The sequence below is a fragment of the Argentina silus genome (assembly GCF_951799395.1).
Source record: "Argentina silus genome assembly, chromosome: X".
NCBI lineage: Eukaryota > Metazoa > Chordata > Actinopteri > Argentiniformes > Argentinidae > Argentina > Argentina silus.
This window is the reverse complement of record NC_139653.1, coordinates 28,063,006-28,090,776: the sequence shown is the minus strand read 5'-3', so window position 1 is coordinate 28,090,776 and position 27,771 is coordinate 28,063,006. Positions and strand designations below refer to the sequence as shown.

At 39.7% G+C, this 27,771-nt stretch overlaps 1 protein-coding gene across 2 annotated transcripts in view; it reads right to left on the bottom strand.

Moving 5' to 3' along the window:
* The window catches only part of abcc5 (ATP-binding cassette, sub-family C (CFTR/MRP), member 5), a 47,065-nt gene extending 19,656 nt beyond the window's left edge, over positions 1–27,409 (bottom strand). For both annotated transcript variants that reach the window (XM_083695250.1, XM_083695251.1), the window contains exons 1-5: positions 27,352–27,409; positions 26,525–26,679; positions 1,485–1,633; positions 1,240–1,395; positions 545–689 (exon numbers count right to left, since the gene is read on the bottom strand). In XM_083695250.1, coding sequence (XP_083551376.1) covers positions 545–689; positions 1,240–1,395; positions 1,485–1,633; positions 26,525–26,635 — 561 coding nt within the window. In that variant the 5' untranslated portion in view covers positions 26,636–26,679; positions 27,352–27,409. The remainder of the gene's footprint in view (positions 1–544; positions 690–1,239; positions 1,396–1,484; positions 1,634–26,524; positions 26,680–27,351) is intronic.
* Between the last annotated feature and the right edge of the window lie 362 nt (positions 27,410–27,771).

Sequence of the window (27,771 nt, the reverse complement as noted above, 5' to 3'; positions counted from 1 at the left end):
ATGAAAACAGTAACCAAGATATATGACTGTGTCTGGTCCAGAGTATGGAGCCATAATGGTAAATCCTACCCAAAGGCCTCTACAGTCAGAGTTAGATTGGCAACAGTCCAAATGACCCAACTCCAGGTCCCCCCCACTTATATTTTGATTACAGTACCTTTGTCAGAAGCAAGGCACATTCCAAACCACATTACAAGATTGAGACAGTAGAATCTTGACATTTAATACAAAATAAATACATTTAAAAAGTCCTTATTATTTGTTTTTACTACAGGAAAACACACATCTTACAAATCTTAAAAATCCAACAATTTTTGGTTTTGAATTTGTCTGAGTAGGATATTCTGCCTCTGGTTTTAGATGAGGGAAGAGAGAAAGAGATATATATCTGCTTCCATGGGACACTCACCTGTGGGCTTCAGATTTAGGAAGGGGGAGAGAGGCAGGGGTTGGGCACACACACCCTGCTTTTAAGAGAGAGAAAAGGGAGAGAGAGAGACAGTGAAAGATGACAGGGCATGGAGGATGAGATGGTGTTACTTACTGGGCCACTGAAACCTGCCAGCTGGGTGACCATGAGGCAGAGGATGGAGAGAAGCAGCCGGGTCCGGCAGAAAGTCCAGACCACACTGCACAGGGAAGCTTGGTCCCCTTTCACCCTGCGCTCCTCCTCCCACAGTCCAGCCAGCCTACAGAGGCACAGGTAGAATAGTGCTCAAAACACATCAATCCCTATTGAACTACAACAAAGTTTAAGCTGAATTTTACAAAAATATAATATATATATAAATATATATTTGTTACATATATTTCTCATCAGCCCACCATTGACACGATCCTAAAGTATCATTATTTATATATCTATGAGGCTATACAACATATGCCTCATAGATATCCTAATTACAAGCTTAGATTTACTTCCTGGAATAGCCTCATGATAATGTGTTCACTATGAGACTATCCCAGGACCTAAATCTAGGATGAAACTAGGATATCTATGAGGTTTGTATGACAAAGAAATTATATTTTGGGACCATATCAATAGTGGGATGATGAGAAATATACCCCATATATATAATATATGTAAAATATTAGATAGAGAAAGAGATGGATCGATTTTAGATAAGAGGTTCAAACTACCAGGGGATATCATAGAAATCCAAGACCTATATATTCTAAGAGGACATGCACATTCTTGGCTTTTTTCCTTTTCTTTCTGACTGACTGAGCTGCACTGACCTACGGCGGTTGGTCTCGCAGCTCTCCCACTGAGATACGGCCCACACATCCTCAAGCAGGAGCTGGCCCTTCCTGTGGGCGCGCACAGCCAGAGGCGTTAGCCAGTTAAAGGTCATGAAGGAGAAGAGGCCTGCATTGTCCACTGGGTGCTGATTCCTGTGAGGTGATCAGACAGGTTAGAGACAGAAAGGCTCTGATTCTTATACACACATCCAAGAAGGCTTCTGTTGTGTGGTGCTGCTTACTTGCTTGTGGAGCGGATAGGTTTGAGAACACTGACGCTGTGGTGGTATTTGCTCCGCTCACCGTCCTCCTCGAGCTCTTTCATGTGAGGTGGACTGCCCCAATCTAGGGGCAAACCACCCTCCACACTTGCTGCCGTTGCTGGTGAATCCTGAGGTAAATTGAGAGAATTAATTAATTAATTAATTTCATGAATAAGATAGATAGACCTGTTCACAACACACTTTCCTCACAATGGCGCAGGAGAAAAGGCGTCAATGTTGCTTCAGTCGTGCGCTTTCAGAGGGAAAGGAGAGCAGTTCATAATATAGTGACATCTGAGGGAAAGGTGGAACCCTGAAACAGTAAGGTCTTATGACCTTGTTCCAGTGAACACACAACCAGAGAAGATTAAAGGACAAAGGTGACGTGTGTCTGTGAAAGCAAACAGGAAAACTAATGTACATGTCTGACCTTGTCTTGCTCTACATATGAAGATTTAGGTAAATCAAGACTTCCGTCCTGATCTGGCCATTAATTACACAAAAACAGGGGAGGACACAAACACGTCCCCCTTTGGAGGCACACACAAACAACACAAACCCGATGATGGTGTGGGGTAGGCCAATGTCGGAAATACATGGGGGGAAAAGGGCGAAAATGCCCTTAAGATGTGAAATAATGCCTCCGAAATCACAGCAAAACATTTTTCAGTGCAACTTTGGCATTCAATTTCATGAGATTTCTGTGCTTTGGCGCTGTTAGTAGTTCAGAGGGCAGATGCCAGTCAACCACGAGTTGTCTTGGTCAAAAAGAGCCCAGTTATCAGTAAAATCGAGTTTACTTTTTAACTTGAAATTAAATAGAAGCATTTAATGTGAGCTACTGTAGTCTACAAGAGTATAACAGCTGTAGATCGCCCTCTTTTGAAAAAAAAGGGGTAATTAAGTTTTATGGGATGTCAATAGAAAGAATAGAAAGAGATTTTTTAAAGGGGAGATGAAAGAGGCCTACTGCAATAGGTCGCATCAAGTGTGTTAGTGCTATAATGGAACAAAAGCCTCCAGGACTGGTGTTGGAAAAGTAGTGGAGGTTGAATCTATTGATCCTTTTAATGCCAAAATCAAAATCTATTTTGACATGGTCTACGGTTAATGTTATTTTTATGAATTTAAGAAAATGCCCTGGATTTTTACAAAATGCCCCAAGAAATTAGTCAACAGGGGCAAAATTGGCCCCCTAGAATTTTTTTTTTTTTCCTACATTGGGGTAGGAACACTGGTATGTTGTTTTGCAATTTCAACCCTCTGGGAAAGCTGGCCATAGGAAGAAGCTGTTGCCGATCGCGACCTGCTATTGACAGTCTAAGTGCCCCCAGTCCACAACGTGATAAGAGGGAAGCGTCTCCCTCTCTGGAGCTCTGATACGTTTTTAAACCGAGGGAGGCAGAAAAAAAGCCTGCAGGATCACTCACATTGAGGGAACACGCTGTTCTTTAAGAGCCTCACTCTGAGAATAAATATGAGCTATGCATCTATATGTAACAATGTATTCCCATTGGGCTATATTCTGATTTACTTGCTCTGTGGCGTTTATGCACTGAATTATTTGGTGTTCCCATTTTGAAAAGGTGTGTGTGTAACTCCAAATAGGCATTCAAGACTACGCACTTGGCAGAATCACACCCCTCTGGTGGACAAAAAATAAATAATAATAATTTTAAAAAAATAGCCTACTGGCATTACGACTGCCAATGGCCCCTGGTGTGAGCATTGATAACTTTGTCTTATGATGACTGTTTGATAGATGATTCACTTACTTAAACAAATGTATTGTTGTAAGTCGCTTTGGATATAGGTGTCTGTTAAATGCCATAAATGTAAATGTAAATGTAAAAAACAACAGAAATCATCTCTGAGTTCATATCAAGATAGATTTGTCTGAGAATTCCTATGTCCCATAAAACCTGTATTTTGAAGGCAGTCCTTCTGGATAGTAACATTTAAAACTGGAATCTCAGCATTAGGCTTTATTGTAACTAAATAGCCTAACACTGTTTGCCAAACCTGAGGGTCTGGGAGAAATTGGTGGTCCTTTTTTGTGTTGGCTGCTCTTTTGAAACATGCTTTTCATTCAGGAATATGCAATAGAATGTAAAGCTATTTGTGACCTTGTCTCTACAGATTTTTCCATGATCAGTCTGGCACAATATTGCACATCTCATGGTGTCTCACACTACCCTCCCAACTCCACTCTTACTTTCCTCTGAATCCTTTCACTGTTTTGTAAACTCATGTATACGAGTATGCACTTTTAAATTGATCAGTAGCCTATAGCTGATGACAAATTTGCTCAGACACAGGATCATACCTCCCCCCAAACTGCTCATAGATCACTGCACATTTCCCCCCCCCCCCAGCATGCAATTTGTTATTCCATACTGAAAACAGTGTCTTCAATAAATTATTAAAATATTTCCATAACTCCATACACAACTCTGGAGAAAATTAAGAGACCACTGCAAAATTATCAGTTTCTCTGGTTTTACTATTTATAGGTATGTGTTTGAGTAAAATGAACATTTTTGTTTTATTCTATAAACTACTGACAACATTTCTCCCAAATTCCAAATAAAAATATTGTCATTTAGAGCATTTATTTGCAGAATATGACAACTGGTCAAAATAACAAAAAAGATGCAGTGTTTTCAGATCTCGAATAATGCAAAGAAAACAAGTTCATATTAATTTTTAAACAACACAATACTAATGTTTTAACTTAGGAAGAGTTCAGAAATCAGTATTTGGTGGAATAACCCTGATTTACAATCACAGCTTTCATGCGTCTTGGCATGCTCTCCACCAGTCTTTCACATTGCTGTTGGGTGACTTTATGCCACTCCTGGCGCAAAAATTCAAGCAGCTCGGCTTTGTTTGATGGCTTGTGACCATCCATCTTCCTTTTGATCACATTCCAGAGGTTTTGAATGGGGTTCAGGTCCAGAGATTGGGCTGGCCATGACAAAGTCTTGATCTGGTGGTCCTCCATCCACACTTTGATTGACCTGGCTGTGTGGCATGGAGCATTGTCCTGCTGGAAAAACCAATCCTCAGAGTTGTGGAACATTGTCAGAGCAGAAGGAAGCAAGTTTTCTTCCAGGACAACTTTGTACGTGGCTTGATTCATGTGTCCTTCACAAAGACAAATCTGCCCGATTCCAGCCTTGCTGAAGCACCCCCAAATCATCACCGATCCTCCACCAAATTTCACAGTAGGTGCGAGACACTGTGGCTTGTAGGCCTTTCCAGGTCTCCGTCTAACCATTAGATTACCAGGTGTTGGGCAAAGCTGAAAATTGGACTCATCAGAGAAGATGACCTTACTTACGGTCCAATCCTTATGGTCTTTTGCAAACCTCAGCCTGGCTCTTCTTTGCTTCTTGTTGATGAAGGGCTTTTTCCTAGCTTTGCACGACTTCAGCCCTGCCCCTAGGAGCCTGTTTTGAACCGTCCTCGCTGTGCACTTCACCCCAGCTGCCGTTTGCCATTCTTTTTGTAGGTCACTTGATGTCATCCTGCGGTTGTTGAGTGTCATTCGAATGAGTTGGCGGTCATCCCGGTGAGTGGAGAGTCGTTTTCGCCCTCTGCCGGTCTGTGGCTTTGTTGTCCCTAATGTCTGCTGCTTGACCTTATTCTTATGAACCGCTGTCTTTGAAATTTTAAGGATGGAAGCAACCTGATGCTCACTGTATCCCTCTGCCAGTAAAGCCAGAATTGAACCCTTCTTTTCCTCACTCAAAACTTTTCTTTTCAACTCTTTTGGCATGGTCAATAGTTATTTTTTTTATTCCAATTACTTTTGAGGTACTACTAGCACTGTTTTTGCAATCCAGCTGGTCCTATTGCAAGAGGATAGTTATGACCACAAGAGTGGTTTTTATACTTTTCCTCATTAAATAAGATTTGGTTTAGGTGATCACCTCATTAAGTAGAATGAGGTGTGCCTGTATTGGAATTCAACAGACACTGGAATGGAATGGCTGCCATACATGTAGAGATGCTGATTTAAGAAAAATTTGGAGTGGTCTCTTATTTTTTTCCAGAGCTGTATAATGCTCTAAGCAAGAGGAAAGATGAGCCCTTTTCAGACAGCACCTTTGGGACAATTGCCAATAGCCTCAAATGAACCGGCTGCCTGTGAGCAGCGATTAGACTACTTTAGAATTTCCTTGATTGCCCAGTTTTGTTTATTTTCGGTGGTCGGTAACGCGGGGCACATTATCCATAATTATCTGTATGAAACATTCTGTTTTGTCATAATGAAATGAAGTGTTATGCAACATTTCATGGTGTCTCCAATCTCCATACTGTGCGCGTCAAGTCCATGGCATACACAACTGTGCATCCACGATGTCCCATTCACCTCAACTCCTAAACTAACACTGAAATGCTTAGGATCAATTGTATTCCTCCCAAGTAGGCCTAATGTTAAAAATAAAGCATGGTTGATACTAACAGGCTATGCACTACTACAACTTGGGCTACGAATATATCTCACTCAAATCTGTTGGGCTGATGTCAAACAATGCTATTCAATAAAGCAAGGTTAATTCACTACATCCATAGAAATCAAATAATACCTCATGCAAATCATCAAAGCTTTATAGCATGCATAATGTGGGTTAACTGGAATAAACATTGACTGATGCTGACTGTACCTGGGCTCCTAATGAATCAAATAAACACCACACCATGGCTCTCAAGAGGCAACAACCCCTAGATAGAGAGATACGGGACGGGACAGAAGGGAAAATGCCTGATAGGGCTTCTTTTGGAAACAAAACGTTTCTTGGCAATGAGCACTTGGCGGGATTTGAACAGTATAGGCCACCTCGCACCAATTATGGCCCTCTCATTCTCCCGTTTATTGTGATTCCAAACCGGCTCCCAACTAACCCAAACCTCTGTGGGCTGCTTTTAAATTATGCTATCAAATCAAGCAAATTCATGAATCCACACAAATTAAAGAAGCACTATAGGCCACAATGTAGAATTTAGAATAGACTTTCGATGTGATACTGTGGGATGGAGGGGGATAGACACCTGTTCTTTCATGCAGGACTTCAATATATTGTATATACTCTAGCTCTTAGAAAATAACACCTCATGAACACATGAAATGTGTGTGTTGTGAGCACGCTGTGTCCATATAGCCTACTACTGAAATGCGCAGAATCAACTGAGAAACATTATATCGAGTTAATTCATTTCAGATTTTCTTCATGCCCCACTGACTCAATGGTAAGGGATACACTGCCACACATATTACATGTCTGACATAATTTTATCAAGTGTCCATGAAGACATGATTTGTTATAAATGAAGGTTTATCCAAGGACATAATTTTTTATTTCTCTGTCCAGACAACTAATAGGCTACTTATTAATTCATCCAGGCTGTCACTATTGTAAATTCAGAATGAAAAAAAATATATGAATTACAATAATACAAATAACATTTTTAAAATACTGTATCAGCTCACACATTGGCCAAGTGAAGATGCAGAAATGAGCTACTGTTTCACAACAAGCCTATCCATTGGAATGGCTCAATGATGCTCCCTAGTGGATGTTTTGCTGAGGTGAAATACCTCAAATAAAACTTGTGGAAAAGGCCAGTTGACTCGCTACTCCTGTCGCGGTACCCCTGCAATACCGCCACTCAACCATGAATCTCTTAAACACTGACCTACTGTACTGCAATAACACACTTTAAATTTTAAAAGGTACTGTAACTGCAGGATAGCCCATAAAAGATCGATACAGAATGTTTTGCATATGCACCAATCCATTATTTGGGCAAAGTCAAGGAATGGAGGATTGTCATAAGTAGGCTACCTATTTATTAAGTCCCTCTATATTAGCTCACTCCTTAATATCAACACTACCAATAGCAACTTGCACTGGTACAGTAGATATCACACTGGTTATCCTAAAGCCCACATTTCCTTCGCCGTCACTCATTCCAGTTTTCTGCTTGAATAATGGTGAAATAAACAACTATCACCAAGTCTAGACTTTTCACATGTGCCTTTCCAATTTCTGCCTAAGCTGCTTAGCCTACAAAATAAATTGAAATGCATAAATTAACACCACCATTTATTATTTTCGTGATGCCATTCATTAAATTCACCAGCCAGTAGACATCAGTGGCAGGAGGTTCAGACACACCGGCCAAGTGCCACTAATGGGCCAGATCTTTTGAACCGGTTCTTAATGGTGAACGTTGGGAATCGAGTCACAAATCGGAAAATACTTTCATTTTTTGGTGTGATGTTTTTTGTTGAAAAATTAACACAAGACTAAGTATTGTATTCTCTATAGCCTAATTTAATGACACCTGTACCCAGAAGGCCTGTTACTTTCAATGCACATGTGTAATAGTGTCTTGCTTTTTGTAGGGACATCAGCCGAATCCAATTCAAACAAATGTAGCCTAATCTAATTTAACAGTTTTTATACTACATGTAGGCTAACAAGGAGACGGTTATTGGATTCCACTGAACACATTTAAGCAACAGATGTGTACAAGTACCAATAAGCATTCAAAATGACGCTAAAGGGGCAGATTTTACGAGGAGCCATTTTGGAGCCAAATTAATGGCTCTTTCAGGTGAACGGAGCTGAATGATCTAGCTCACTGACCTTAAACCTTCTTCCAGCATCTAAAGAGTATTTCTAGAGAGTGCAGGTTTTTTCCTTCATAAATTATAGCGTATTATAGCTTATATGGATAAGCTTGAGTTGGCTTTAATAATGTAACGTATTGTAACGTACAGAATGATGTTAGGCATTTTCATGCAATAGTTGGGTTTCAGTGGGATTGAGACTGTATAGAAAAGTAGCCGACAATTGTTAATTAAAACCGTCATAATAGGGTAAGAAGGACCACATTGGCGGTTCCATGTTCACACAATGTAATTATAATAATGAATTTATTTTGCATTTATTTTGCTTTTTCAGGGATCGTTTGAAGGGGGATGCTGGATAAATTGTCACGCTTCTGTTCGGAAACGATTTGAGCTGTTAGAAGCGGACTCAAGCAAGCACACACAGACATTTGGACATTTCCATGCACAATTTATTGATATCTAATCAATGACAAACGTACATTAACATTTTTGACATTTAGCAGACGCCTTTATCCAAAGCGAGTACATTTGTCTAAAGTAAGTGAATCATCTATACATCAGTCATCATAAGAAAAACAAATCTATGCTCGGACCACAAAGGAGGCTAAATCAGCTGAAAGTTTATGCAGTCGATCTGTTAGAAAAGTCATACAGTCGCCATGCATTTTTTAATGATAACAACCAGGTACGTCAGAACGGGGGATGCGGCAGCAGTTCTCTAAATATGTAACAATGAAGGCTAAAATCAATGTTTGCTTGTCAATCTTCTATGAACTATTCGTTAAATAAAATAACTTTACTGTTCTAGGGGAGGAGTGGGATTGGGTTTTGTTCACCATTCGAATCTGGTAGTAAAATTGTCACGCTTTTGTTTGTTAATGGGAAAAGATTTGAGGTTGCTGTAAGCGGAGCTCAAGCATGCACACACACATAGGAGCTGTATCAAAATGTGTACAATGTCACACATATCAACAACTGTCCAAGGCTACAGCAATTATATGACACCAATATGAAAGTACTTAATTTGTAGCCAACTATGATACATGATATGATGGAAGAAACATTATATCGCAATGAGTTACTGATATGCAATTTCGTGAACACACATATTCCATCATGAATACATGATTTGTTCTAATTTAAGGTTTATCCAAGGATATCAATTTCGAATATCTCAAACCAGACAAGAATTTGTCCTTTTCCAAATTGAAACAACAACTCACAAGCTACTCCTCACAAAATTCATCAGGCAGCAATGTTCTTACACACTTTAAGCATATCCATTATGCTCAACGACGCCTCCTGGTGGTTGTTTTGCCAAGGTGAATGACCTGAAATAAAACTCAATAGTTCTGTCGCACCGGCGGCCAACTTGCCATCAACTACAGAAGCCACTATATGCTGAAAGCATTTTGTTTGCTTAACATGCGGCTAAATTGGCCACGATGTCGCTGTAGCATGTCCAAAAAAAGATTGAATTATCAAATGTGTCATAATTGGGGGCATGCCATTTTTCATGTTGAATTTATGTGTAGAAAGTGGCCAATGCCAGTTTTCACAGCCAATGTGGGAAATCTGTTCTGACTAGCCTAGGCCATATTATATCAGATAATAGTGGCAAGACAGATTGCCACACTTTTGTTTGTTAATGTGAAACGATTTGAGCTTGTTGTAAGCAGAGCTCTAGCAAGTACATTATTGAATAGAGTAAAACAGTGAAAAAATAATTTATTTTCAGAGTAACAGTTGTGAGTTTACAGAGCCCTCCATACGTATTGGAAAGAGGAAGCATTTTGTCTTATTTTAGCTCTATACTCCAACATTTTGGATTTGAAATCAAACAATTACTATGGGGTCAAAGTAGAAATTCTCAGCTTTAATTCAATGGGGGTTTTTTCAGATTGGGTTTACCATTATTTAAACATGCTCCCCCTATTTCAGGGCACCAACAGTATTGGAAAAAATCATATAATGTCCAAATAAATGTTTAGTCTTTGGTCCCTTTGCATGCAATAACTGCTTGAAGTCTACGACCCATTGACCCCACCAGACACTGGGTATATTCTCTGGCGATGCTCTTCCAGGCCTGGATCTTATCAACAGGAAATGTTGTTCAATGTATGTTCAATTGGATTTAAATCTGAAGATTGAATTGGCCAGTCAAGAAGGTTCCACTTTTTGAATCTGAAAAACTCCCTAGTTGCTATGGCATGTTGCTATGTTTGGGGTTATTGTCTTACTGTATGATGGAGCGCCATCCAAAGAATTTGGAGGCATTTGCTTGTACTCGACCAGACAAGATTTTTCTGTACACTTCACAATACATTCTGTTGCTGCTGTCACCAGTAACATCATCAATTAAGACCAATTAAGTTAGCCAGTTCTTGTGGCAGCTACACATGCCCAAACCATAGAACCCCTTCCACCGTGTTTCACAGATGAGGTGGTATGCTGTAAATCTTGGGCAGATCCTTTTTTATCCAAACTTTCCTCTTGCAATCTATCTGGTGCATGATAATATTTGTCTCATTCAGGGCCGGTTTTAGCCTGCAATATTAGGGTGGGCTGGTAGAAATAATAGGTGGGCAACTTGGGCGGTAGGTTGCCCAGAGGTTAGAGAAGCGGACTAGTAGCCTGAAGGTATAAGTACAGTATATCAGTCATATATCCATTTCTTTATTTCTTTTTATCTATCTATCCATCCATCCATCCATCTATGTATCTACAAAATCAGTCTCCTGTTTCCCCTGGCAAAAATTCTAGCAAATTCAATCATGTCTAAGGTATATGTTATCGATTTCTCATGGGCCAAGATCACTAAATTCCTCTTTCTTTCACATAACATGGTGAGACGATAGGGGGTTAGGACTCGTGACAGTGTGGAGAAGGAACTCTCACATGATGCTGATGACATCAATTTCCAGGGCTGTTACATACAATTTATGCAACACAGGAAAAGCTTCCTTATACTCCTGCAGGTTTTACACAGTGGACAGGTCTGTTTCAATTGGACATTTCTTGACACACATTGGTTTTGCAACAAGAATTTCATTTTTCAGACTCACATCGTCTGCCGCAGTGCCAGCAAGCACATGCAGAGGACGCAACAATGTGGAATCTAGAAATGCACTAGATTTGGATACAAGACTGCATATGGCTGTCATTCGATCTACATTCTTCTTGGAAAATCAGTTTTCCATTTTTGAAATGGCCCTGTCAAGGATACTGAGCAGGGATCTTTTCAGAGACTGACAGGGAGTGATGGTGGGATTTTTACAGATGTCTTTTAAGCACTCCAGTGATGCACCAACAACCTCACAAGCACTGCATATGTCCACAGACTGAGACTGTAGAATTCCATTTGCTGGTTTCAAGACAGCAAGCACCCGCACTAGAAATTTGCCACTCTGAAAGAAATGATGCCTCATAATTTGAATTAAAAGGCCTGATGCCTCAGTGCACAAATCAACTGTGGCATCATCATCCTCTGAGATCTCTGAGAGGATAGTGAGAAGACGGTCTTCATTCTCAACAATGAACCTTGTCACATAATGGCTTGTCCAGCAAATTTCAAGCAGTTTTTTGAGACAAGGAGTATCATACTTTTCTGACACATTATAAGAAGTTATATGCATGGCATGCACAACCACTAACCGTAACTGGTGGTTATAACAATGAATATATGGAATATATCTACCAAGCTTCTTTTGAAGCAATGATTGCACACCACCTTGTACTCCACTCATCACAGATGCACCATCATAACACTGGCTAAGTATGTTGTCAGCACTGTAGCCAGCATCAGAAATATGTCTCAATATTTCATTGGACATGTACTCAGCATCAAGTTCATGCAAGTCAAGCAAACCAATCAGATGCTCCTCTGGCATGGAATTACATACAAACCGAATCATTATGGACAAATTCTCAACATTACACCTGTCCCTAGTCCCATCACTTTTCATGTAAAACTGCAGAGTCAGCGTTTGCATACGTTTCCTGACCTCTCCAAGAACCATGTTTGCCAGTGTTTCAATTATCTCGTTTTGAATATCCTTCAAGGTGTACTTGGCATTTTTAGGTATACCCTTAGCAATATCAGCTAGCTTGTCGTCCTTCTATAAGGTATATTCAAACAATTTAAATAAATAAATAAATAAATAAAAAAGACCTGCAGCAATGTCATCAGCATCGGTGCCCTGATGGTCACGCTTTAAGGTTTCTGTTGTTCCACGGAGCCCTAACTCGTTCACACACAAAAACTTAACTACACCACCAATGCTTTTGACATAATATTGGTTCTTTTCAAGCTGTGTTTTACCTACCAGCATACAGTCGATGGTTTCCACTGTTGCCTCTCTGCATTTGTGCTCAGACCAGGTGGCTGCAGCCTGTACATGACTGTGGCTGGATGTATGCTTCTGTAAACCTGTCACCCTCGAGTGCCGCTTTCCAGTTGTTAAAACCACGCGAGGTAAAAACAACATCTCTCTCATTGGCAGTGACATATTTCCGACAGGGGAAACAGAATCATGCATCCCGCAGAACAGAGTACTCCAGCCATGGTCGTGTGCGGTACCAGGCAGGATTGAATGATCGTAATATAGCAGTGAATGCATGCTTTGGGTAGCTAGCTAATATTGGCTGGGATGGTGCATCGCCATTCAAGTCGCTAACCGTGTGAGGTGGGGATGAGTCAGCTGAGAGAGGGAACTGCTTTTGGGCAGTGCTTGTGGAGGGTACAGGGGCAGTAGCCGGTGCCTCTGATATGCTAGCAGCAGCATCTCTAGAGGCAGAAGCAGCACTAGGCTTGCTTATAGTATTAAAAAACTATACATCGCACAGCAAATGTTGTAAATCGCTTTGGATAAAGTAAATGAATGGAATGGAATGTAGGTCAAATTATGACCTTTGTTAGAAATTATTTTTATAAAAACATTTTATTATTGCTATAATAAAAATACATTACTGCAGTGTGCTGTATTTACTAATGTGATGGCCTGTTGATAAATGAGAGATGAATCAAGCATCAGTCCCATGGTACGTTGGATTAATACATGGAGAGGTTAAGCCAGGTCATCAAGAAAGATGTTGCAACACACGCTTACACAAAGAGCTATAGTGGAAAAGTACCAGGCTAGGGAGGACATACCAGAGTAGGTATCTTATCTCTTACAGGGTGCTGACTCCGCAGATGGGATGAATGGTGTGACCAGCCCGTGAACAACAAGGGATGCCAAGTCTAAACCATGGTTCCTCCCCAACCAAATAGCCAATCACAATCATTTTGTATACTGTAAATGCTTTGTTTGACTGTCTGAATGCATCCATTTTTGGAGGGTTGGTTACAGATTAACAGCTTGCTGACTGTGATTTTCTTCTCCAAAAGTGGTCCTTGTACAAGCCTAGAATTTTGACATATAAATAAATAGCTAAAAGTAAGAAGTAGTTTGTCTTCTCCTTCAAATAAAGAACACGTTTTCACACCTTTCGCTAGCAGCATTCACAATCTGAGAGAATGGCTAAACTTTCTAGAAAAGTCACCGTAATTATATCGTAAAAAAGGTAGTAGTGTGGCATCTGTGTGTGGAACAATGAAAATCACCGATTGGTGGGGAACTATTCTCTGCTGCTGGGGGCGTGACTTTGGGTAGGGGTCTGGCAGACATAGATCATTCTCCTCAGTCTGTCCTTCTCCCTTCATCGAATAAATTTGAGTTGATGCAAATGGCTGCTGATGGAAATTCGTTAGTCGCTAAATCTGGTGCAAAGCATCTCCTCTCTCTGAGATTACTGTTTTTGTACATGATCCCTGACAAAAATAAGCATAATAAACAAAAACTTAACTGAAGTTAACACTGAACACGACGAGATGGGGGTGGGCAGTGGGTGACTTTGGAGGCGGGCTGTAGGCTGCCCACCCAATCAGAAGTTAGAAAGTGTACTGGTATTTTCTGTGCTATATAATAATAATTCCTGACTATTGATTGGGTGGGCAAGACGCACGTCTGTGCCCCTAGCCACCGCCGGCCTTGGTCTCATCTGTCCACAAGATCATTTTCCAGACCTCTGCAGGCTTTTTAGGTACTTTTTACCAAACTGTAACCTGAACACTAGTAACTAGTGGTTTGCACCTTGAAGCCTCTGTAGTTTGGCTAGTGACGTATTCTGCGGACTGTAGTCTCTGTCAGATTCACGCCTACCTCCTGGAGAGTGTTCCTAAACTGTGGGACAGTTGTTTTGGGGTTTTTCTTAAAGATGGCCACTGTAGTCCCTCATTCTAGCCCCAGCTGGTTGCTCACATTATCCCTTGACGCCCTTCTCGATTTATTATTGTCATTGCACATAGCATGTAAACTTTTTTTGATTGATTAATGAAAGCTCTCATTTCAATTATATGAAATACGTTCAACCTGAACTTGCGGTGCCAGAGTGGAAAATGAATGACACGAACTGCGCTCTTTGCGTTATTTCACTGTGTCCATATAGCCTACTGCTGAAATGCACGGAATCAACTGAGAAACATGATATCACTTTGAGTTAATTCATATGCAATTTTGGGGAAACACTGCCACGTACAGTACCAGTCAAAAGTTTGGTCATCAAAGCAAAAGGTGGCTACTTTGAAGAATCTAAAATATAAAACATATTCTGGTTTGTTTAACACTTTTTTGTTTACTACATAATTCCATATGTGTTCCTTCATAGTTTTGATGTCTTCAATATTAATCTATTAATGTAGAAAATAATAAAAATAAAGAAAAACCATTGAATGAGAAGGTGTGTCCAAACCTTTGACTGGTACTGTATATTTCATGTCTGACATCACTTTATGAAGTTTCCATGAAGACATGATTTGTTCTAAATTAAGGTTTATCCAAGGACATCATTTTGAATTTATCCGACCAGACAATAATTTGTCCTTTTTCAAATTGAAACAACAACACATAAAGCTACTATTCATGTCATTCATCCAGGCTGCCATTATTGTTAATTCAGAATTAAAAAATAAATAAATAATAATAATAATTTCAGCTGACAAATTGGGCAAGTGAAGACGCAAATATGAGGTACTGTTTCACAACAAGTCTATCCAATAGAATTGCTTAACGGTGGTTGTATTGCAGAGGTGAAACATCTAATATAAAATGTTTGGAGAAGATTCAAGATTCAAGATTCTTTATTTGTCACATGCATACAAGTATACAGTGAAAATAAATAGAATATGAACAGCAGTATAAACAGCAATGTAAGCAATGTACACAATGGAATGGCTATATACAATGGCAATGACAGGTTGACAGTACAGTTAATTACAGTGAAAAGATGAGTCTGCAATGGGTAATTATGTGTGTGCATATGTGTTATGATGTCACCATCTTACACCAAATAAGCTATTCACACCATTACAACTGTAAAATGTGCCAAAAACTTTACTTTAAGAGTTGACAAAAAAATGTTATCAACTCTGGTAAAAGCTTTACCGATTAAACTTGTTAAACTATTAAGCGTTTTGTAACTCCAAATCCCCTCATCCAGTTAACATGGTGAAATGTTGATTTAGGCCAACATTCCGAGAGCCACCATTGTTACTGCAAAATGCCATGGAACTTCAGATCTTTTGAATAAAAACAACAGGATACCGGCAGAACACATTCTTATAATGATTACACAACAATGCACTCTCTTGGCTACCAGTTATACCCCACTGAAATCACTATTATCTCTACCCACTCCACTAAACTTGGTCCTCTGTGGTCCTCTGTGGCACAGTTGGTAGAGCATGGCGCTAACAACGCTTAGGTTGTGGGTTTGATTCCTGCTGGGACCATATATACTGAAATGTATGCACTCACTGCAATGTAAGTCGCTTTGGATAAAAGCGTCAGCAAAATGGCATATATATAAACTGCCTCAGGCTCATCATATCTACCAATCTACCTATCAATCCTCTAACCTTCTCTCATCTATTCTCTTCCATCTTCTTAAATGGGTTACCTTTAGACGTGGTAGGCCTATCTATTTTGGAGACACTGCTTGATCGACAATCTGTGCCAGGAGCTTGATCGCTAAAATCGTTTAGGTAAATCTCTGATCTCTTCAGACCAACCCAGATATTATTGTTATCACTTAGTCATGGTTTCCCGCCTCATCTACAGATCTGACAGACATTGGAGGGGTGGTGGTGGTGTTGTCATCTTTGCTAAAAGTTGTTTTAATGCTTCTGTATTGATTTCCACCTCGGTTCCAAAACAATATGAATGACCTCCCTCTGCTCTTCCTCGTGGATTGGATAACCTGGTGTGTCCGTTATCTAAATACACAATGGCGGAATTGCTAATTGTTGGTGATATAAACATTGACTGGTTGTCCCCAATCTCAGACAAGCTGAAATAAATCCCTAAATAATACCCTAAATTTGACTCAATGAATATTTTATTTAATTTAACCTTTATTTTTACACAGTTTACAGCCATATATAATACAAAATTCCAACATTATAAAACACAATCAAGAAAAACTAACAAAAAGTTACACTGCCCGAGTGGCACCAGAACGACCAACTGAAATGTTCTCTGCAGATTGTTCCAGCAGTGAGGTGCACTGGATTTACCCAATTCAGAGGAGACCGGAGGAACCTCAAGAGTTAACCAACTCTGAGAACAAGTTAGGTCTTGAATTTCAATATTGCGGTTAGGTAAGCCGGGAATTTATGCAGTAGGGCTTTATACACAAAAAGGGAGTAATGAATAGATCTACGGGGCTTTAACGAGGTCCAGCCAACCTTTTGATAAAGTATGCAATGACGAGTATTAAAACTATCACCTGTGATAAAGCGAAGGTGCTGGTTGGCATACAAAGATTTAAGAGTAGAGGCTGCTGCACTTCGGTAGATGATCACCATAATCAAGCACTGGCATGAAGGTTCATTACACAATCTGCTTTCTGCTGTTCAGGGAAAGGCAGGATCTATTCCAATAAAAGAAGCCCACCTTAAATCTTAGCTTAACCAGCTCCCCCAGGTATTAATAAGCAGAGACATGCTTTGGGGGCACCACCCAAAGTACATCTGTGATTTGCAGCAACGTTAGCCCAACACCAACCTCAGCATTAAGCACCAACCTCAGCCCAACAAATGCAGACTGTAGAAAGAGCCTGGTCAATTGTGGTGGCAATAGCATATACAAGTGTCATCTACATATAGATGCAGGTTACAATTATTTACAGGTAATCCAATATTGTTAATGTAAATAGTAAATAGAACCGGACCAAGAATCGATCCTTGTGGGACACCCATTGTTATGTCCAGAAAATCTGATTTAACACCATCAGTTAAGACACACTGTGTTTTGTCTATTAAATAATTTTCAAACCATCTACATGAAGCCTGATCTAGGCCTATTTCAGACAACCTCTCAATGAGTAGGTAATGGTCGACTGTATCAAATGCCTTGGAGAGATCTATAAATAAGGCAGTACAATGTTTTATTCTGATCAGGGCAATTTAACGCATCATATAAGACAAGCGTAGCAGCGGAGACTGTGCTATGACCAGGTCTAAAGCCGGGTTGGTGCACATTTAGAATAGAATAGGAAGGTTCTTAGCTGGGAGTTGACCAGGGACTCTAATACTTTGGAAAGGCAAGATAGCTTGGATATTGGGCGGTAGTTATCTAGGTCGGAGGGGTCACCACCTTTATGGAGAGGGAACACATGGGCTGCCTTCCAAACCTTGGGAATAGCACCTGAGATAACAGTCAGATTAAAAATATGTGTCAATGACTCCGCAATCAGGGGGGCCGAAAGCTGCAACAGGCTTGGATAAAGCAGATCAGCACCAATGTTTTTTTTACATACATTTTAAGTAAGTCATCTCATACATCACAAGTAGAAAATTGTTGAAATAAAAACAGAGATTCGCTAGTGTTGACTGATCTCCCATTGAGCCAACTGGGGGCTGGGAGATGGAAGCGAAGTCAAACATCTGACAAACCACCATTTCTCTAAAATAAAAAGCCAGCCAAGATAAAATGCTGATTAAAGGCATTGCTTATCTAAATTTTCTCTGTAATGAGGCCAGAGTTGACAAAACTTCTTTAGGTAGGGAGGAAGAGGAATTTCCATGCTTCAGGGCGTTAATTGTTTTCCAACATTTTGTAGGATCATCAGCAGAATCCAAGATGGCACTTAGGAAGTAGCTTGATTTAGCTTTCTCAACAAAGGGAGATCTGAAAGTTCTGTGGAATACCAAGGATTAGTTCTATTTTTAATTCTAAGAAGTTTAAAGGGGGCATGTTTGTCTGCCAGAGATATAAATATAGATGGGAAATGTTCTAGAGCCAAATCGGGGTCAGGTATGCAGCTGATAAGGGAAATAATTAGGCCAATAAAGATCATTTTCAAAAAACCTTGCTCACTAAAATGTTTTTGAAAAACAAAAACAAAAAAATGTGTTAGAAATCGTGGAGCAGATTTTTGTAACCTTTCATCTCTAATACAGGACAGTGATCGCTGATGTCATTAGCAAAAACACCACTGGCTATATATTTATAAGGCCTATTTGTTAGTATGATGTCTAGAATATCTAAGCCAACTCATCCTAATACAAGAGACTAAAAATCTACTATATTAGACCTCATATTGACAAATAGATCTCATAAATATCCTTCTATTGGTGTTTTTGCTAATGATATCAGTGATCACTACTGATTGCATTTTTTTTATCTGTGGCTGACAAACATGCCATTTTTAAAAGATTAAGAATAGAACCAATCCATGCTATTCATCTGTTCTCGCTCAATTTATCAGAGAACGAAACCAAGCATGGGCTAAGGCCAGATTTTCTGAACTGGCCTCGGATTGGTTACTGTTCAGACAGCTCAGAAATAAATGCACTGCCATGATAAAGAAGGCTAAGTAGAGATATTACCTGGACTCTATCACTGGAGGTGACCTCAAACTATTTTGAAAAAAAGCAGTTAACTTATTGAAACACTATATCTATTCCCCCTCTCTACTCCAACAAGTCCTGAAATACTTCTAAGAAATACAGAAGGCTCTGATGAACCTTAAACTCGTACTTAATGCCAATGAAACAAAATATATGCTATATATGAACAACATATAAATACCTAGGGATCTGGATTAATGACAAGCTATCTTTTAAAACTCACGTAGATAAGCTACTGGAGACATACTGTATAGGACAATAAACATCTGACATTTGCATTGATCCTAAGTGTGATGAGACTTAATTCTTTGGTTTCACCTCCTTGCAACTTTGTTTCTAATGTGACTCATTTCCCACAGGTTGCAACCAATACTTGTAGCATGTCCTATGTTCAATGCACATTAGTTCTATCTCCCTCAGCCTGACCATGCCAGAATCACCGTGGACCACTGAAGTTCTACCAGAGACCAATGTCTGCCCTCGCTCATCAAACCACAGCACCTGATGTATAAAACCTTTGTGTGTCTCACCATGTCTATAAGCCATCAGCATATTTTTGCTTCATTTTCATTGTGTCTTGGACACATTTCTAAATGCTAATTTTCTACACCTAAACAAGCATGCAGTTGTAACACTGACATGATAATGCAGATATTTGGCTGTCAAACTTTATCCCACCGTAATAAAATTTACTATTGTTTATTATTTTGCTTTTGCCATCATCACAGCAACAAAGATAGTGTAAAAAAACTGCGCAGGTTAGAAGATTTATTTTCAAAAACGTTTTATTCAGCTACATTAAAGTTAGCCACATAACTTGGACACGTTTCGAATATCAAATACAAATATTTTATCATGCTCCAAAAATAGCTAACATATCTTTATTTACTAGTCTCATATGAAGCTTCCAATACAAACTTGCTATGTTTGTCCACAGACAGCTTTGTTGTCATGGTATTCTTTGATTATGATGCATTCACTCATTTGATTGTGCATGATTGTTTTAGTGATATGTTATATGTGAACAAATACATTACACACAGTGGACTGCAATGTTGACCTCAAATGCAATAGGCAAATGTTGTTAGAGGTGCTGTTCTATACATTCAGAGAAGCAGAGATATGCAAACTTTCAACTTGCAAAACTGCAACCCATACTGATTAACCTCTTAATTGTATTGATCTATCTATACTTCCCCTCTCTCAACTATCCTTACTCTCTCTATCTACACTACTGTATAACCTCTCATCTATCCGGCCATCCTACCCTCTGACCGTCTTTTATCCATCTGTTAATCCTACTATCACTTTCTTTCTACTACTCAGCCATCACCCTTTCTTCCTATTGCCAGTCAAAAAAAACATTAGGTCAGATCAGCTTGAGGCAGAAAGTTTCACTTTAAAAAGTTGCCCAACGGATCTTTGGAGAAAACAAAAGTAATCTGCCCAGTTTGCAAAGCTGAAATTAATTATCATAGAAGTAATTTGTCTTTGAAATATCACCTCAAAGCAAAACACCCAACCCAAACTATCTCTACAGGGCTTCGCACCCCCAGGCTCCTTGCAATTCTTAGAACCCCATTGTTGAAGCTAGGAACACCAAACCAACTTCATAATGTTCACAAAACTCTTAATTAAGAAAGCTGAAGAAATCATTTTTATACTGTTTCTATTGTACAACTCAACATGGGTTTCAAAGGTAACCAAAAGCTTATTTATCTTACTTGAAGATATCTCAAAGATGAAACTCACTAAACCTTCTCCACTACAAATAATTAGAATACATTTTGCCAGTTATGCCATTAGTTGGTCAAACAGGGTACTCAACACACACCGGAGAGGGAAAGGTACACATGAACAATTACATACATAAACATGAGGTTGACACACCCCAAAATAGTACACCCACGACAGTATATTTTTTCAATTGTAACAGTGTCACTTAAACAATTGACCTTGAGTTCAATGTTACATTAGGCTACCTGTTTACTGTTGAATCAACCGTCATTCTAAAATAGACTACTGAAAGCAAAAGATGCAATTTCAAACACTGCCAATAGTGTTGCTGGACTTAATGCAGCTTCTCCAGGGAGCAGAAAACATGGAGGCTTTGCACACGTTCGGCCATATTCAGAGTAAAAAACGAAGCACTTCTTCTGTCTATGCATATCCATGAGATTCTGACAGCAATGCTATTGTTCATAAAATCCTCAAAATAACGTCCTATGAATTCTTTGTATCGCCACTACATAACACAACCATCAACTGAACATGCAATCAATATATCTTTAAAATACCATATATATATGCATACACACACACACACACAGTGCCCTGCCTATGTAATGGGACAGTGATTTATTTTTTCTTCTTTTGGCTCTACACTCCAAAAGTTGGGATTTTAAAACAAACAATTACTATTAGGTTAAAGTAGAGATTCTCAGCTTTTACTTGATGGTAATATATATGCCATTTAGCTAACGCTTTTATCCAAAGCGACTTACATTACAGTGAGTGCATAATTTTTTTTCAGTATATATGGTCCCAGCAGGAATCGAACCTACAACCTAAGCGTTGTTAGCGCCATGCTCTACCAACTGAGCCACTGAGGACCAGACTGAGCCACAGAGAACCAGGTATGATGGTATGTGTGTACATATGGGTTTCACTATTCAGAAATTACAACATTTATTATGCATAGTCTCCCTATTTCAGAGTACCCAAAAGTGATGGGACACTTGACTTGACAAGTGTTTCTGGTTCGTTAGATGTGTTCCGTCGAGGCATAAGAGAGCTGTCAATGTGTAGTATTGATTATAGGCTTTGCGTCTGCCTTTGCAGTCTGCTATTGGTGTCTTAATTGTTGATTTAACTGCTGGCAGCAGCAGAATGAATTCTGAAGTGTACAGAAACATCTTGTCAGCCCAAGTACAAGCAAATGCCTCCAAACTCTTTGGACAACACTCCGTCATACAGCAGGACAATGACCCAAAACATGCTGCCATAGCAACTGGAGAGGTTTTCAGGCCCAAAAAGTGGAAAGTTGTTGACTGGCCAAGTCAATCACCAGATTTAAATCCTATTGAACATGCGTTTCGTTTGCTGAAGAGGAAACTTAAGGCAAAACATCCTTAAAACAACTGAAGATAGCTGCAGTACAGGCCTGGAAGAGCATCACCAGAGAAGATACCCAGCATCTGGTGGGGTCAATGGGTCGCAGACTTCAAGCAGTTATTGCATGCAATGGATTGTCTACCAAATACTAAACATGAGTGCTTAATTTGGACATTTATTAAATCTGTTCCATCACTATTGCGTACCCTGAAAAATGGGGACTATGCATAAAAAGTGTTGGAATTTCTAAATGGTGAAACCAATGTACACGAATACCATCAAATAAAAGCTAAGAATCTAATTGAACCTTATAGTAATTGTTTGATTTAAAATCCAAACCTTTTGGAGTGTAGAGCCAGAATAAGACATGCTTCACTCTCCCATTATTTATGCAAGGTACTGCAGATAGGTATTTTCCTGAGTCAGGTACACGTGTCAAGAAAACATTCCTATGATTGGTCATGAAAAGTGCCTCCCACAAGTACCTACTCCCAGCAGTCAGTGAGGAGTATGGATGTAATGGTTCACCAAACCAACGGTTCGGTACGCCTTTCGGTTTTTGGGTCACGGTTCGGTTTTGGTACATAATGGGCAAATAAATGCCTGAAGAGAGAACAATCAGGAATACCAACACTTTGTCTACTTCAATGAAAACATATGATTACTCAACAACGGCACTAAAATAAAGTTCAGTATGCGTGTAAAATCTATATGTAAACATGGTTCAGACATTGTATAGGCCTATACTAAAATGCTTTCTTTCAAAGACAAATAAATGCACCTTTGCTTCTATTAGCGAATGTAAGTCCCTCTCTTTGCCCTTTTACCACCCGATGTTGCATATAGGGAACAATGTCTTTAAACACTTAGTGAAATGTCTGCACATGATCAATTAAAAAAACTACTGTCTTGAAAAAGAGACCTTAATAAACACTTTTAGCACCCTCTAGTGACCGATTACACCAGTGTAAGTTTTCTCTGAAAAATGGCAGAAATCACATGTCTGCAAACACAGAAATTCCTCCGAAAGAGTCTCATACATGGTCAAAAGGGTGGGTTTCTGAATTTCAATGGATGCAAAATTTAATTAATTCATCGATTGGTCAAGTTTAAGCTAAAGAACCAAACCGACTGCAAACCGGGGAAGGCCAGGCGAGGACAGTGCATCTGTGCAGTCTCAAGTTGGACAATTGTAGTGAGATTCTAACAGCACGTCTTGAAAACAATTTTGTGTTATTTGCGGTCTCCTTGGGCAGTCCTAATCACTGCTTAATTTTCATGCAAAGAAAACTGGGTCCTGGTATTTAAGGGTTCAGACTTAGCTTTCCTTATTTACATCCCATAAAACACCATTACCCCTTTAAGAAAAGTGTGGTTAAGGGTGTGTCATCTTCATAAAATTTTCAAAAACACATATGCACATACGCCCTTGGAAGAGTTGCACCAAGTTAGGATACGGCGCACCATACTTGGGGAAAAATAGCATTTCAATTGCTTTAGTGCCAGACAAAGACGCTACCCAGAAGATATAATACAGTGCCCTGTGTAAGTAAAGGGACAGTGAAGCATTTTTTCTTCTTTCGGCCCTACTCTCCAAAAGTTTGGTAAACAATTACTATGAGGTTAAAGCAGAGATTTTCAGCTTTTACTTGACATGTGTTTTGCATACATGGTTTCACTATTCAGAAATTACACCACTTTTTATGCATAGTCCCCCTATTTCAGGGTACCCAAAAGTAAAGGGACAAATTTATCAAATGTCCAAATTAAGCACTCATGTTTAGTATTTGGTGGACAATCCTTTGCATGCAATAACTGCCTGGAGTCTGCGACTCATTGACCCCACCAGACACTGGGTGTCTTCTCTGGTGATGCTCTGCCAGGCCTGTACTATAGTCGACTGTACTTGTTTTGTGGGTTTTTTTGCCTAAAATCTTATCATCAGGAAATGAAATGCACGTTCAATTGAGTTTAAATCTGAAGATTGACTTGGCCAGTCAAAACCTTTCCAGTTTTTGGCTCTGAAAAAATCCCTAGTTACTCTGGCAGCAGGTTTTGGGTCATTGTTTTACTGTATGATGAAGCGCCATCCAATGAATTTGGAGGCATTTGCTTGCACTCGAGCAGACAAGATGTTTCTGTACACTTCAGAATACATTCTTCTGCTGCTGTCAGCAGTTACAATCATCAATTAACACAAGTTAGCAACTTCTAGTGGCAGCTATACATGCCCAAACCTAACACCCCCTGCACCATGTTTCACATGGTGGTATGCTGTAAATCTTGGGCAGATGCTTTTTTCTCGAAACTTTCCTCTTGCAATCACTCTGGTCCATGATAATATTCATCTTATCTGGACACCTTTTCCCACTTTTTAAGTACTTTTTAGCAAACTGCAACCTGACCATCCTTTTTGAGGATAACTAGTGGTTTGCAGCTTGCAGTGAAGCGTCTGTAGTTTGGCTGGTGACGTATTCTGCACATGGTAGTCTCTGACACATTCATGCCTACCTCCTGGAGAGTGTTCCTGATCTGTGGGGCAGTTGTTTTGGGGTTTTTCTCAATAATGGTGAGCCTTCTTCGGTCACCCACTGTGGAAGTCTTCCTTGGCCTACCAGCCCGTTTGCAATTGCTGAGCTCACCAGTGCTTTTTTTTTCTTTTTAATGATGTTCCCAACCTGATGGTCTTTCTAAGTCTCTTTTTTTCCAGATTTTTCAGCCTAATAATGGCTTCCTTGACTTTCATTGACACCTTGTTGCTGGTCCTCATGTTGACAGACACCAATAGAAAACTCCAAAGGCAAATCCAAAGCCTAGAATCAATACTACACATTGACAGCTCTCTTATGCCTCGAAAATGATGTGACAGAACATACCTGACTTACCAGAAATACCTGTTCATCAAGCCAATTGTCCCATTACTTTTGGTGGCCTGAAATAGGAGGTCTATGCACAATACTATAATTATCAGCAAAAACCCAAAAGCTGAGCCATGAATCACCCCTCAGTAACTCACTAGCGTCCTGGTGAAAGACTAAGCAAAGTCAAGAAATAGCACCACATGCAAAAGACACATTCCCATTACCCTGTGTAAATGGACAAATAAAGTGATCTTTCATATTTCTAGTAGAGGAAGGGCCTTGAATGCCAAGGATATTCTCCAACACTAAATCGGGGGATGGGGGCTGTATTTGAATCTCTCTGAATGAATGAACATGGCACATTGGAGCTCTCCACAGTGCTTCTCACCACGTGCATGTCAGCGCCTCCCCTCTGCATCACCCCCGTCTCACGTTTCTGCTCTCACGTTGCACAAACATACAGCCATCACAGCTATTCAGTCAGACACAGCCAATCCCGGGCCAAATAGCTTCTCGCATCACAGGATTCAACAGTGCTATTGGCTGCTGGTGCCAGTGAGGCAGTGAATGGGAGGGTTTAAGTTATGTAAACAATCAAAGCCAGGCAGCAATAGGTATAGGGTCTGCTGGAGAGCAACCAATAAGGCACTGGCAGCATGTAGATAACTAGTATAGAGAGATGTGGGGCAGGAGAGAGAGAGTATGTAAGAGTAACCTGCTGACTAAACACTGACAGGAAGAGAAAGAGAGGGGGACAAAACACAGCCAACTAACACAAAGGGTTCAGTTCCCTGTCCAACACAAAACCACAGCTGTTCCTCTATTGTAAATGTAACTGCCACTGTCCTTGACACAGTGGCCCTGCTTGCATGTGTTTGTCAGTATGAGCACCTTTTTCCAAAACAGCATTTCACTTTTTTCTTTCTTTTTTTTTTTTTACCTCAAAACAACCAGCAAATGAGCAAAACGAGTTGTAAGAAATAGGACCACTTTGTGATATAGCATCTATATAAAATGCTTTGATGATACAAGTCATCAGATATTATGTTTTTTTCATCTATATCATTAGAAATACTAGGCTATAGAGAAGGAGTATTGTTTTACTATGAACAATTTTGATTTATTGAAGGGGTTACAGGGGTAGGACAACATACACTAAGCACAATTCTGATGACACTTCCAGAGACACTAAACGCTTTCAATTGTACGACTTCGGTCAAACAAGACAATGGATGCTCTGACATTTTAGCTAAAAAAAAACGGAATAGTTAAAGGGGTGTGAAAAACAGCATGTGCATAGCGAACTAATGTCTTTATTAAAACATCAATACACATCAACTGAGGTGCCTTCTGACGAGATAAGTAAGACAATGGGAGAAAGAGATAATTCTCTCATAGAAATTAAACATGAGCAATGCTAAATTTGAATTACAGCGATAAGATTTACCTGGACCTTGGCGAGCTGATATGGGTTGACCTCTGAAGTATCACTGCTTGGTACAGCCCGGTACACGGGCCCAGGCACCCGGTAGTCCTTTCCCAAATCATGCTCTTTCATCTTCTTTAACCAACATAGGCGCTGACTGGTGTTTTCTCAGTGGGCTGAGATGTGAAACAATGTGATTAGGGCAGTCATGTATGGATGTAGGCGAAGGCGAACATAACATTTGACGCAGAGCTCATCCATGTGCAAGATCGTCAAAGTATAACACATCTAAGATGTACCGTAAACAAAACAATACCTTCTGAAACAACTATTGTAAACGGTGATAATAACAATAATTCAGCGCTTCAAAAACATCCCAAAGTCGATAATTCCTGAAAGCGTTTAGATACATTTCTGGCGACGATGCATATTTTATTTAGGGATGTAAAACAATTACTGTTTCCTATGGCTACCTGAAAATAATGATGAAGAATGTGGCAAAAAAAAATTAAGCAGTCAATCGGCAATGCAACAAAGCCTAGCCTTCAAAGCAACAATTTAGGGGAAGCTGCAAACACAAAATACATAGATCTGATGTTGTTAAATGTAATGACAGTTATGGGAGCAGAGCACTTAAAATCCGATTCAAATGTAAGACATTAACCAATGCTGAATTATGCTTAGGCTATGCATAAAGCGTGAAACACCTTTTTAGTTACTAGGCCCTATGCATCACTTCTCTGCAAAAATATGGACATAATTGCCAGAATTCAATAAAAAAAAAATACAAATAGAGAACATATAAAAAATGTAATAAAAGGTAGGAGAATCTCTTTGGCAACACATACCTGCGTCTCCTTGTCAGCCAGCAAATCCTGATCAGCAACCACAGGAAAACAATTTCTTTATAAAGCAGCTCTGAGGCAGTAGCTATATTGCTGTAACGGGAAATGTAGTTTAAGAAAAAATATTACATTTGAAGAGGTGGTGGCTATTTAAATCCAGGAGACTACAATTCCCACACGCGCTTTATAGCAACATAGATTTGGAGCCTGCGCTCTGCTCTCCAAAAGGATGCGCTACTGTATGTAAATATACTAGGCCTTTTCATTTTCTCGTATTGTGATCCCATGATTGATTTCTGTCAAGATATATCTCCGCATAATTTGGGTCATTGTATGTAGCGTATGTCAGTGCCTGGTAGTGATTCACTGTCAGTGCAGAGTATTAATTATCCACTACTAGGGCCGATCTTTTTCAAACTGAAT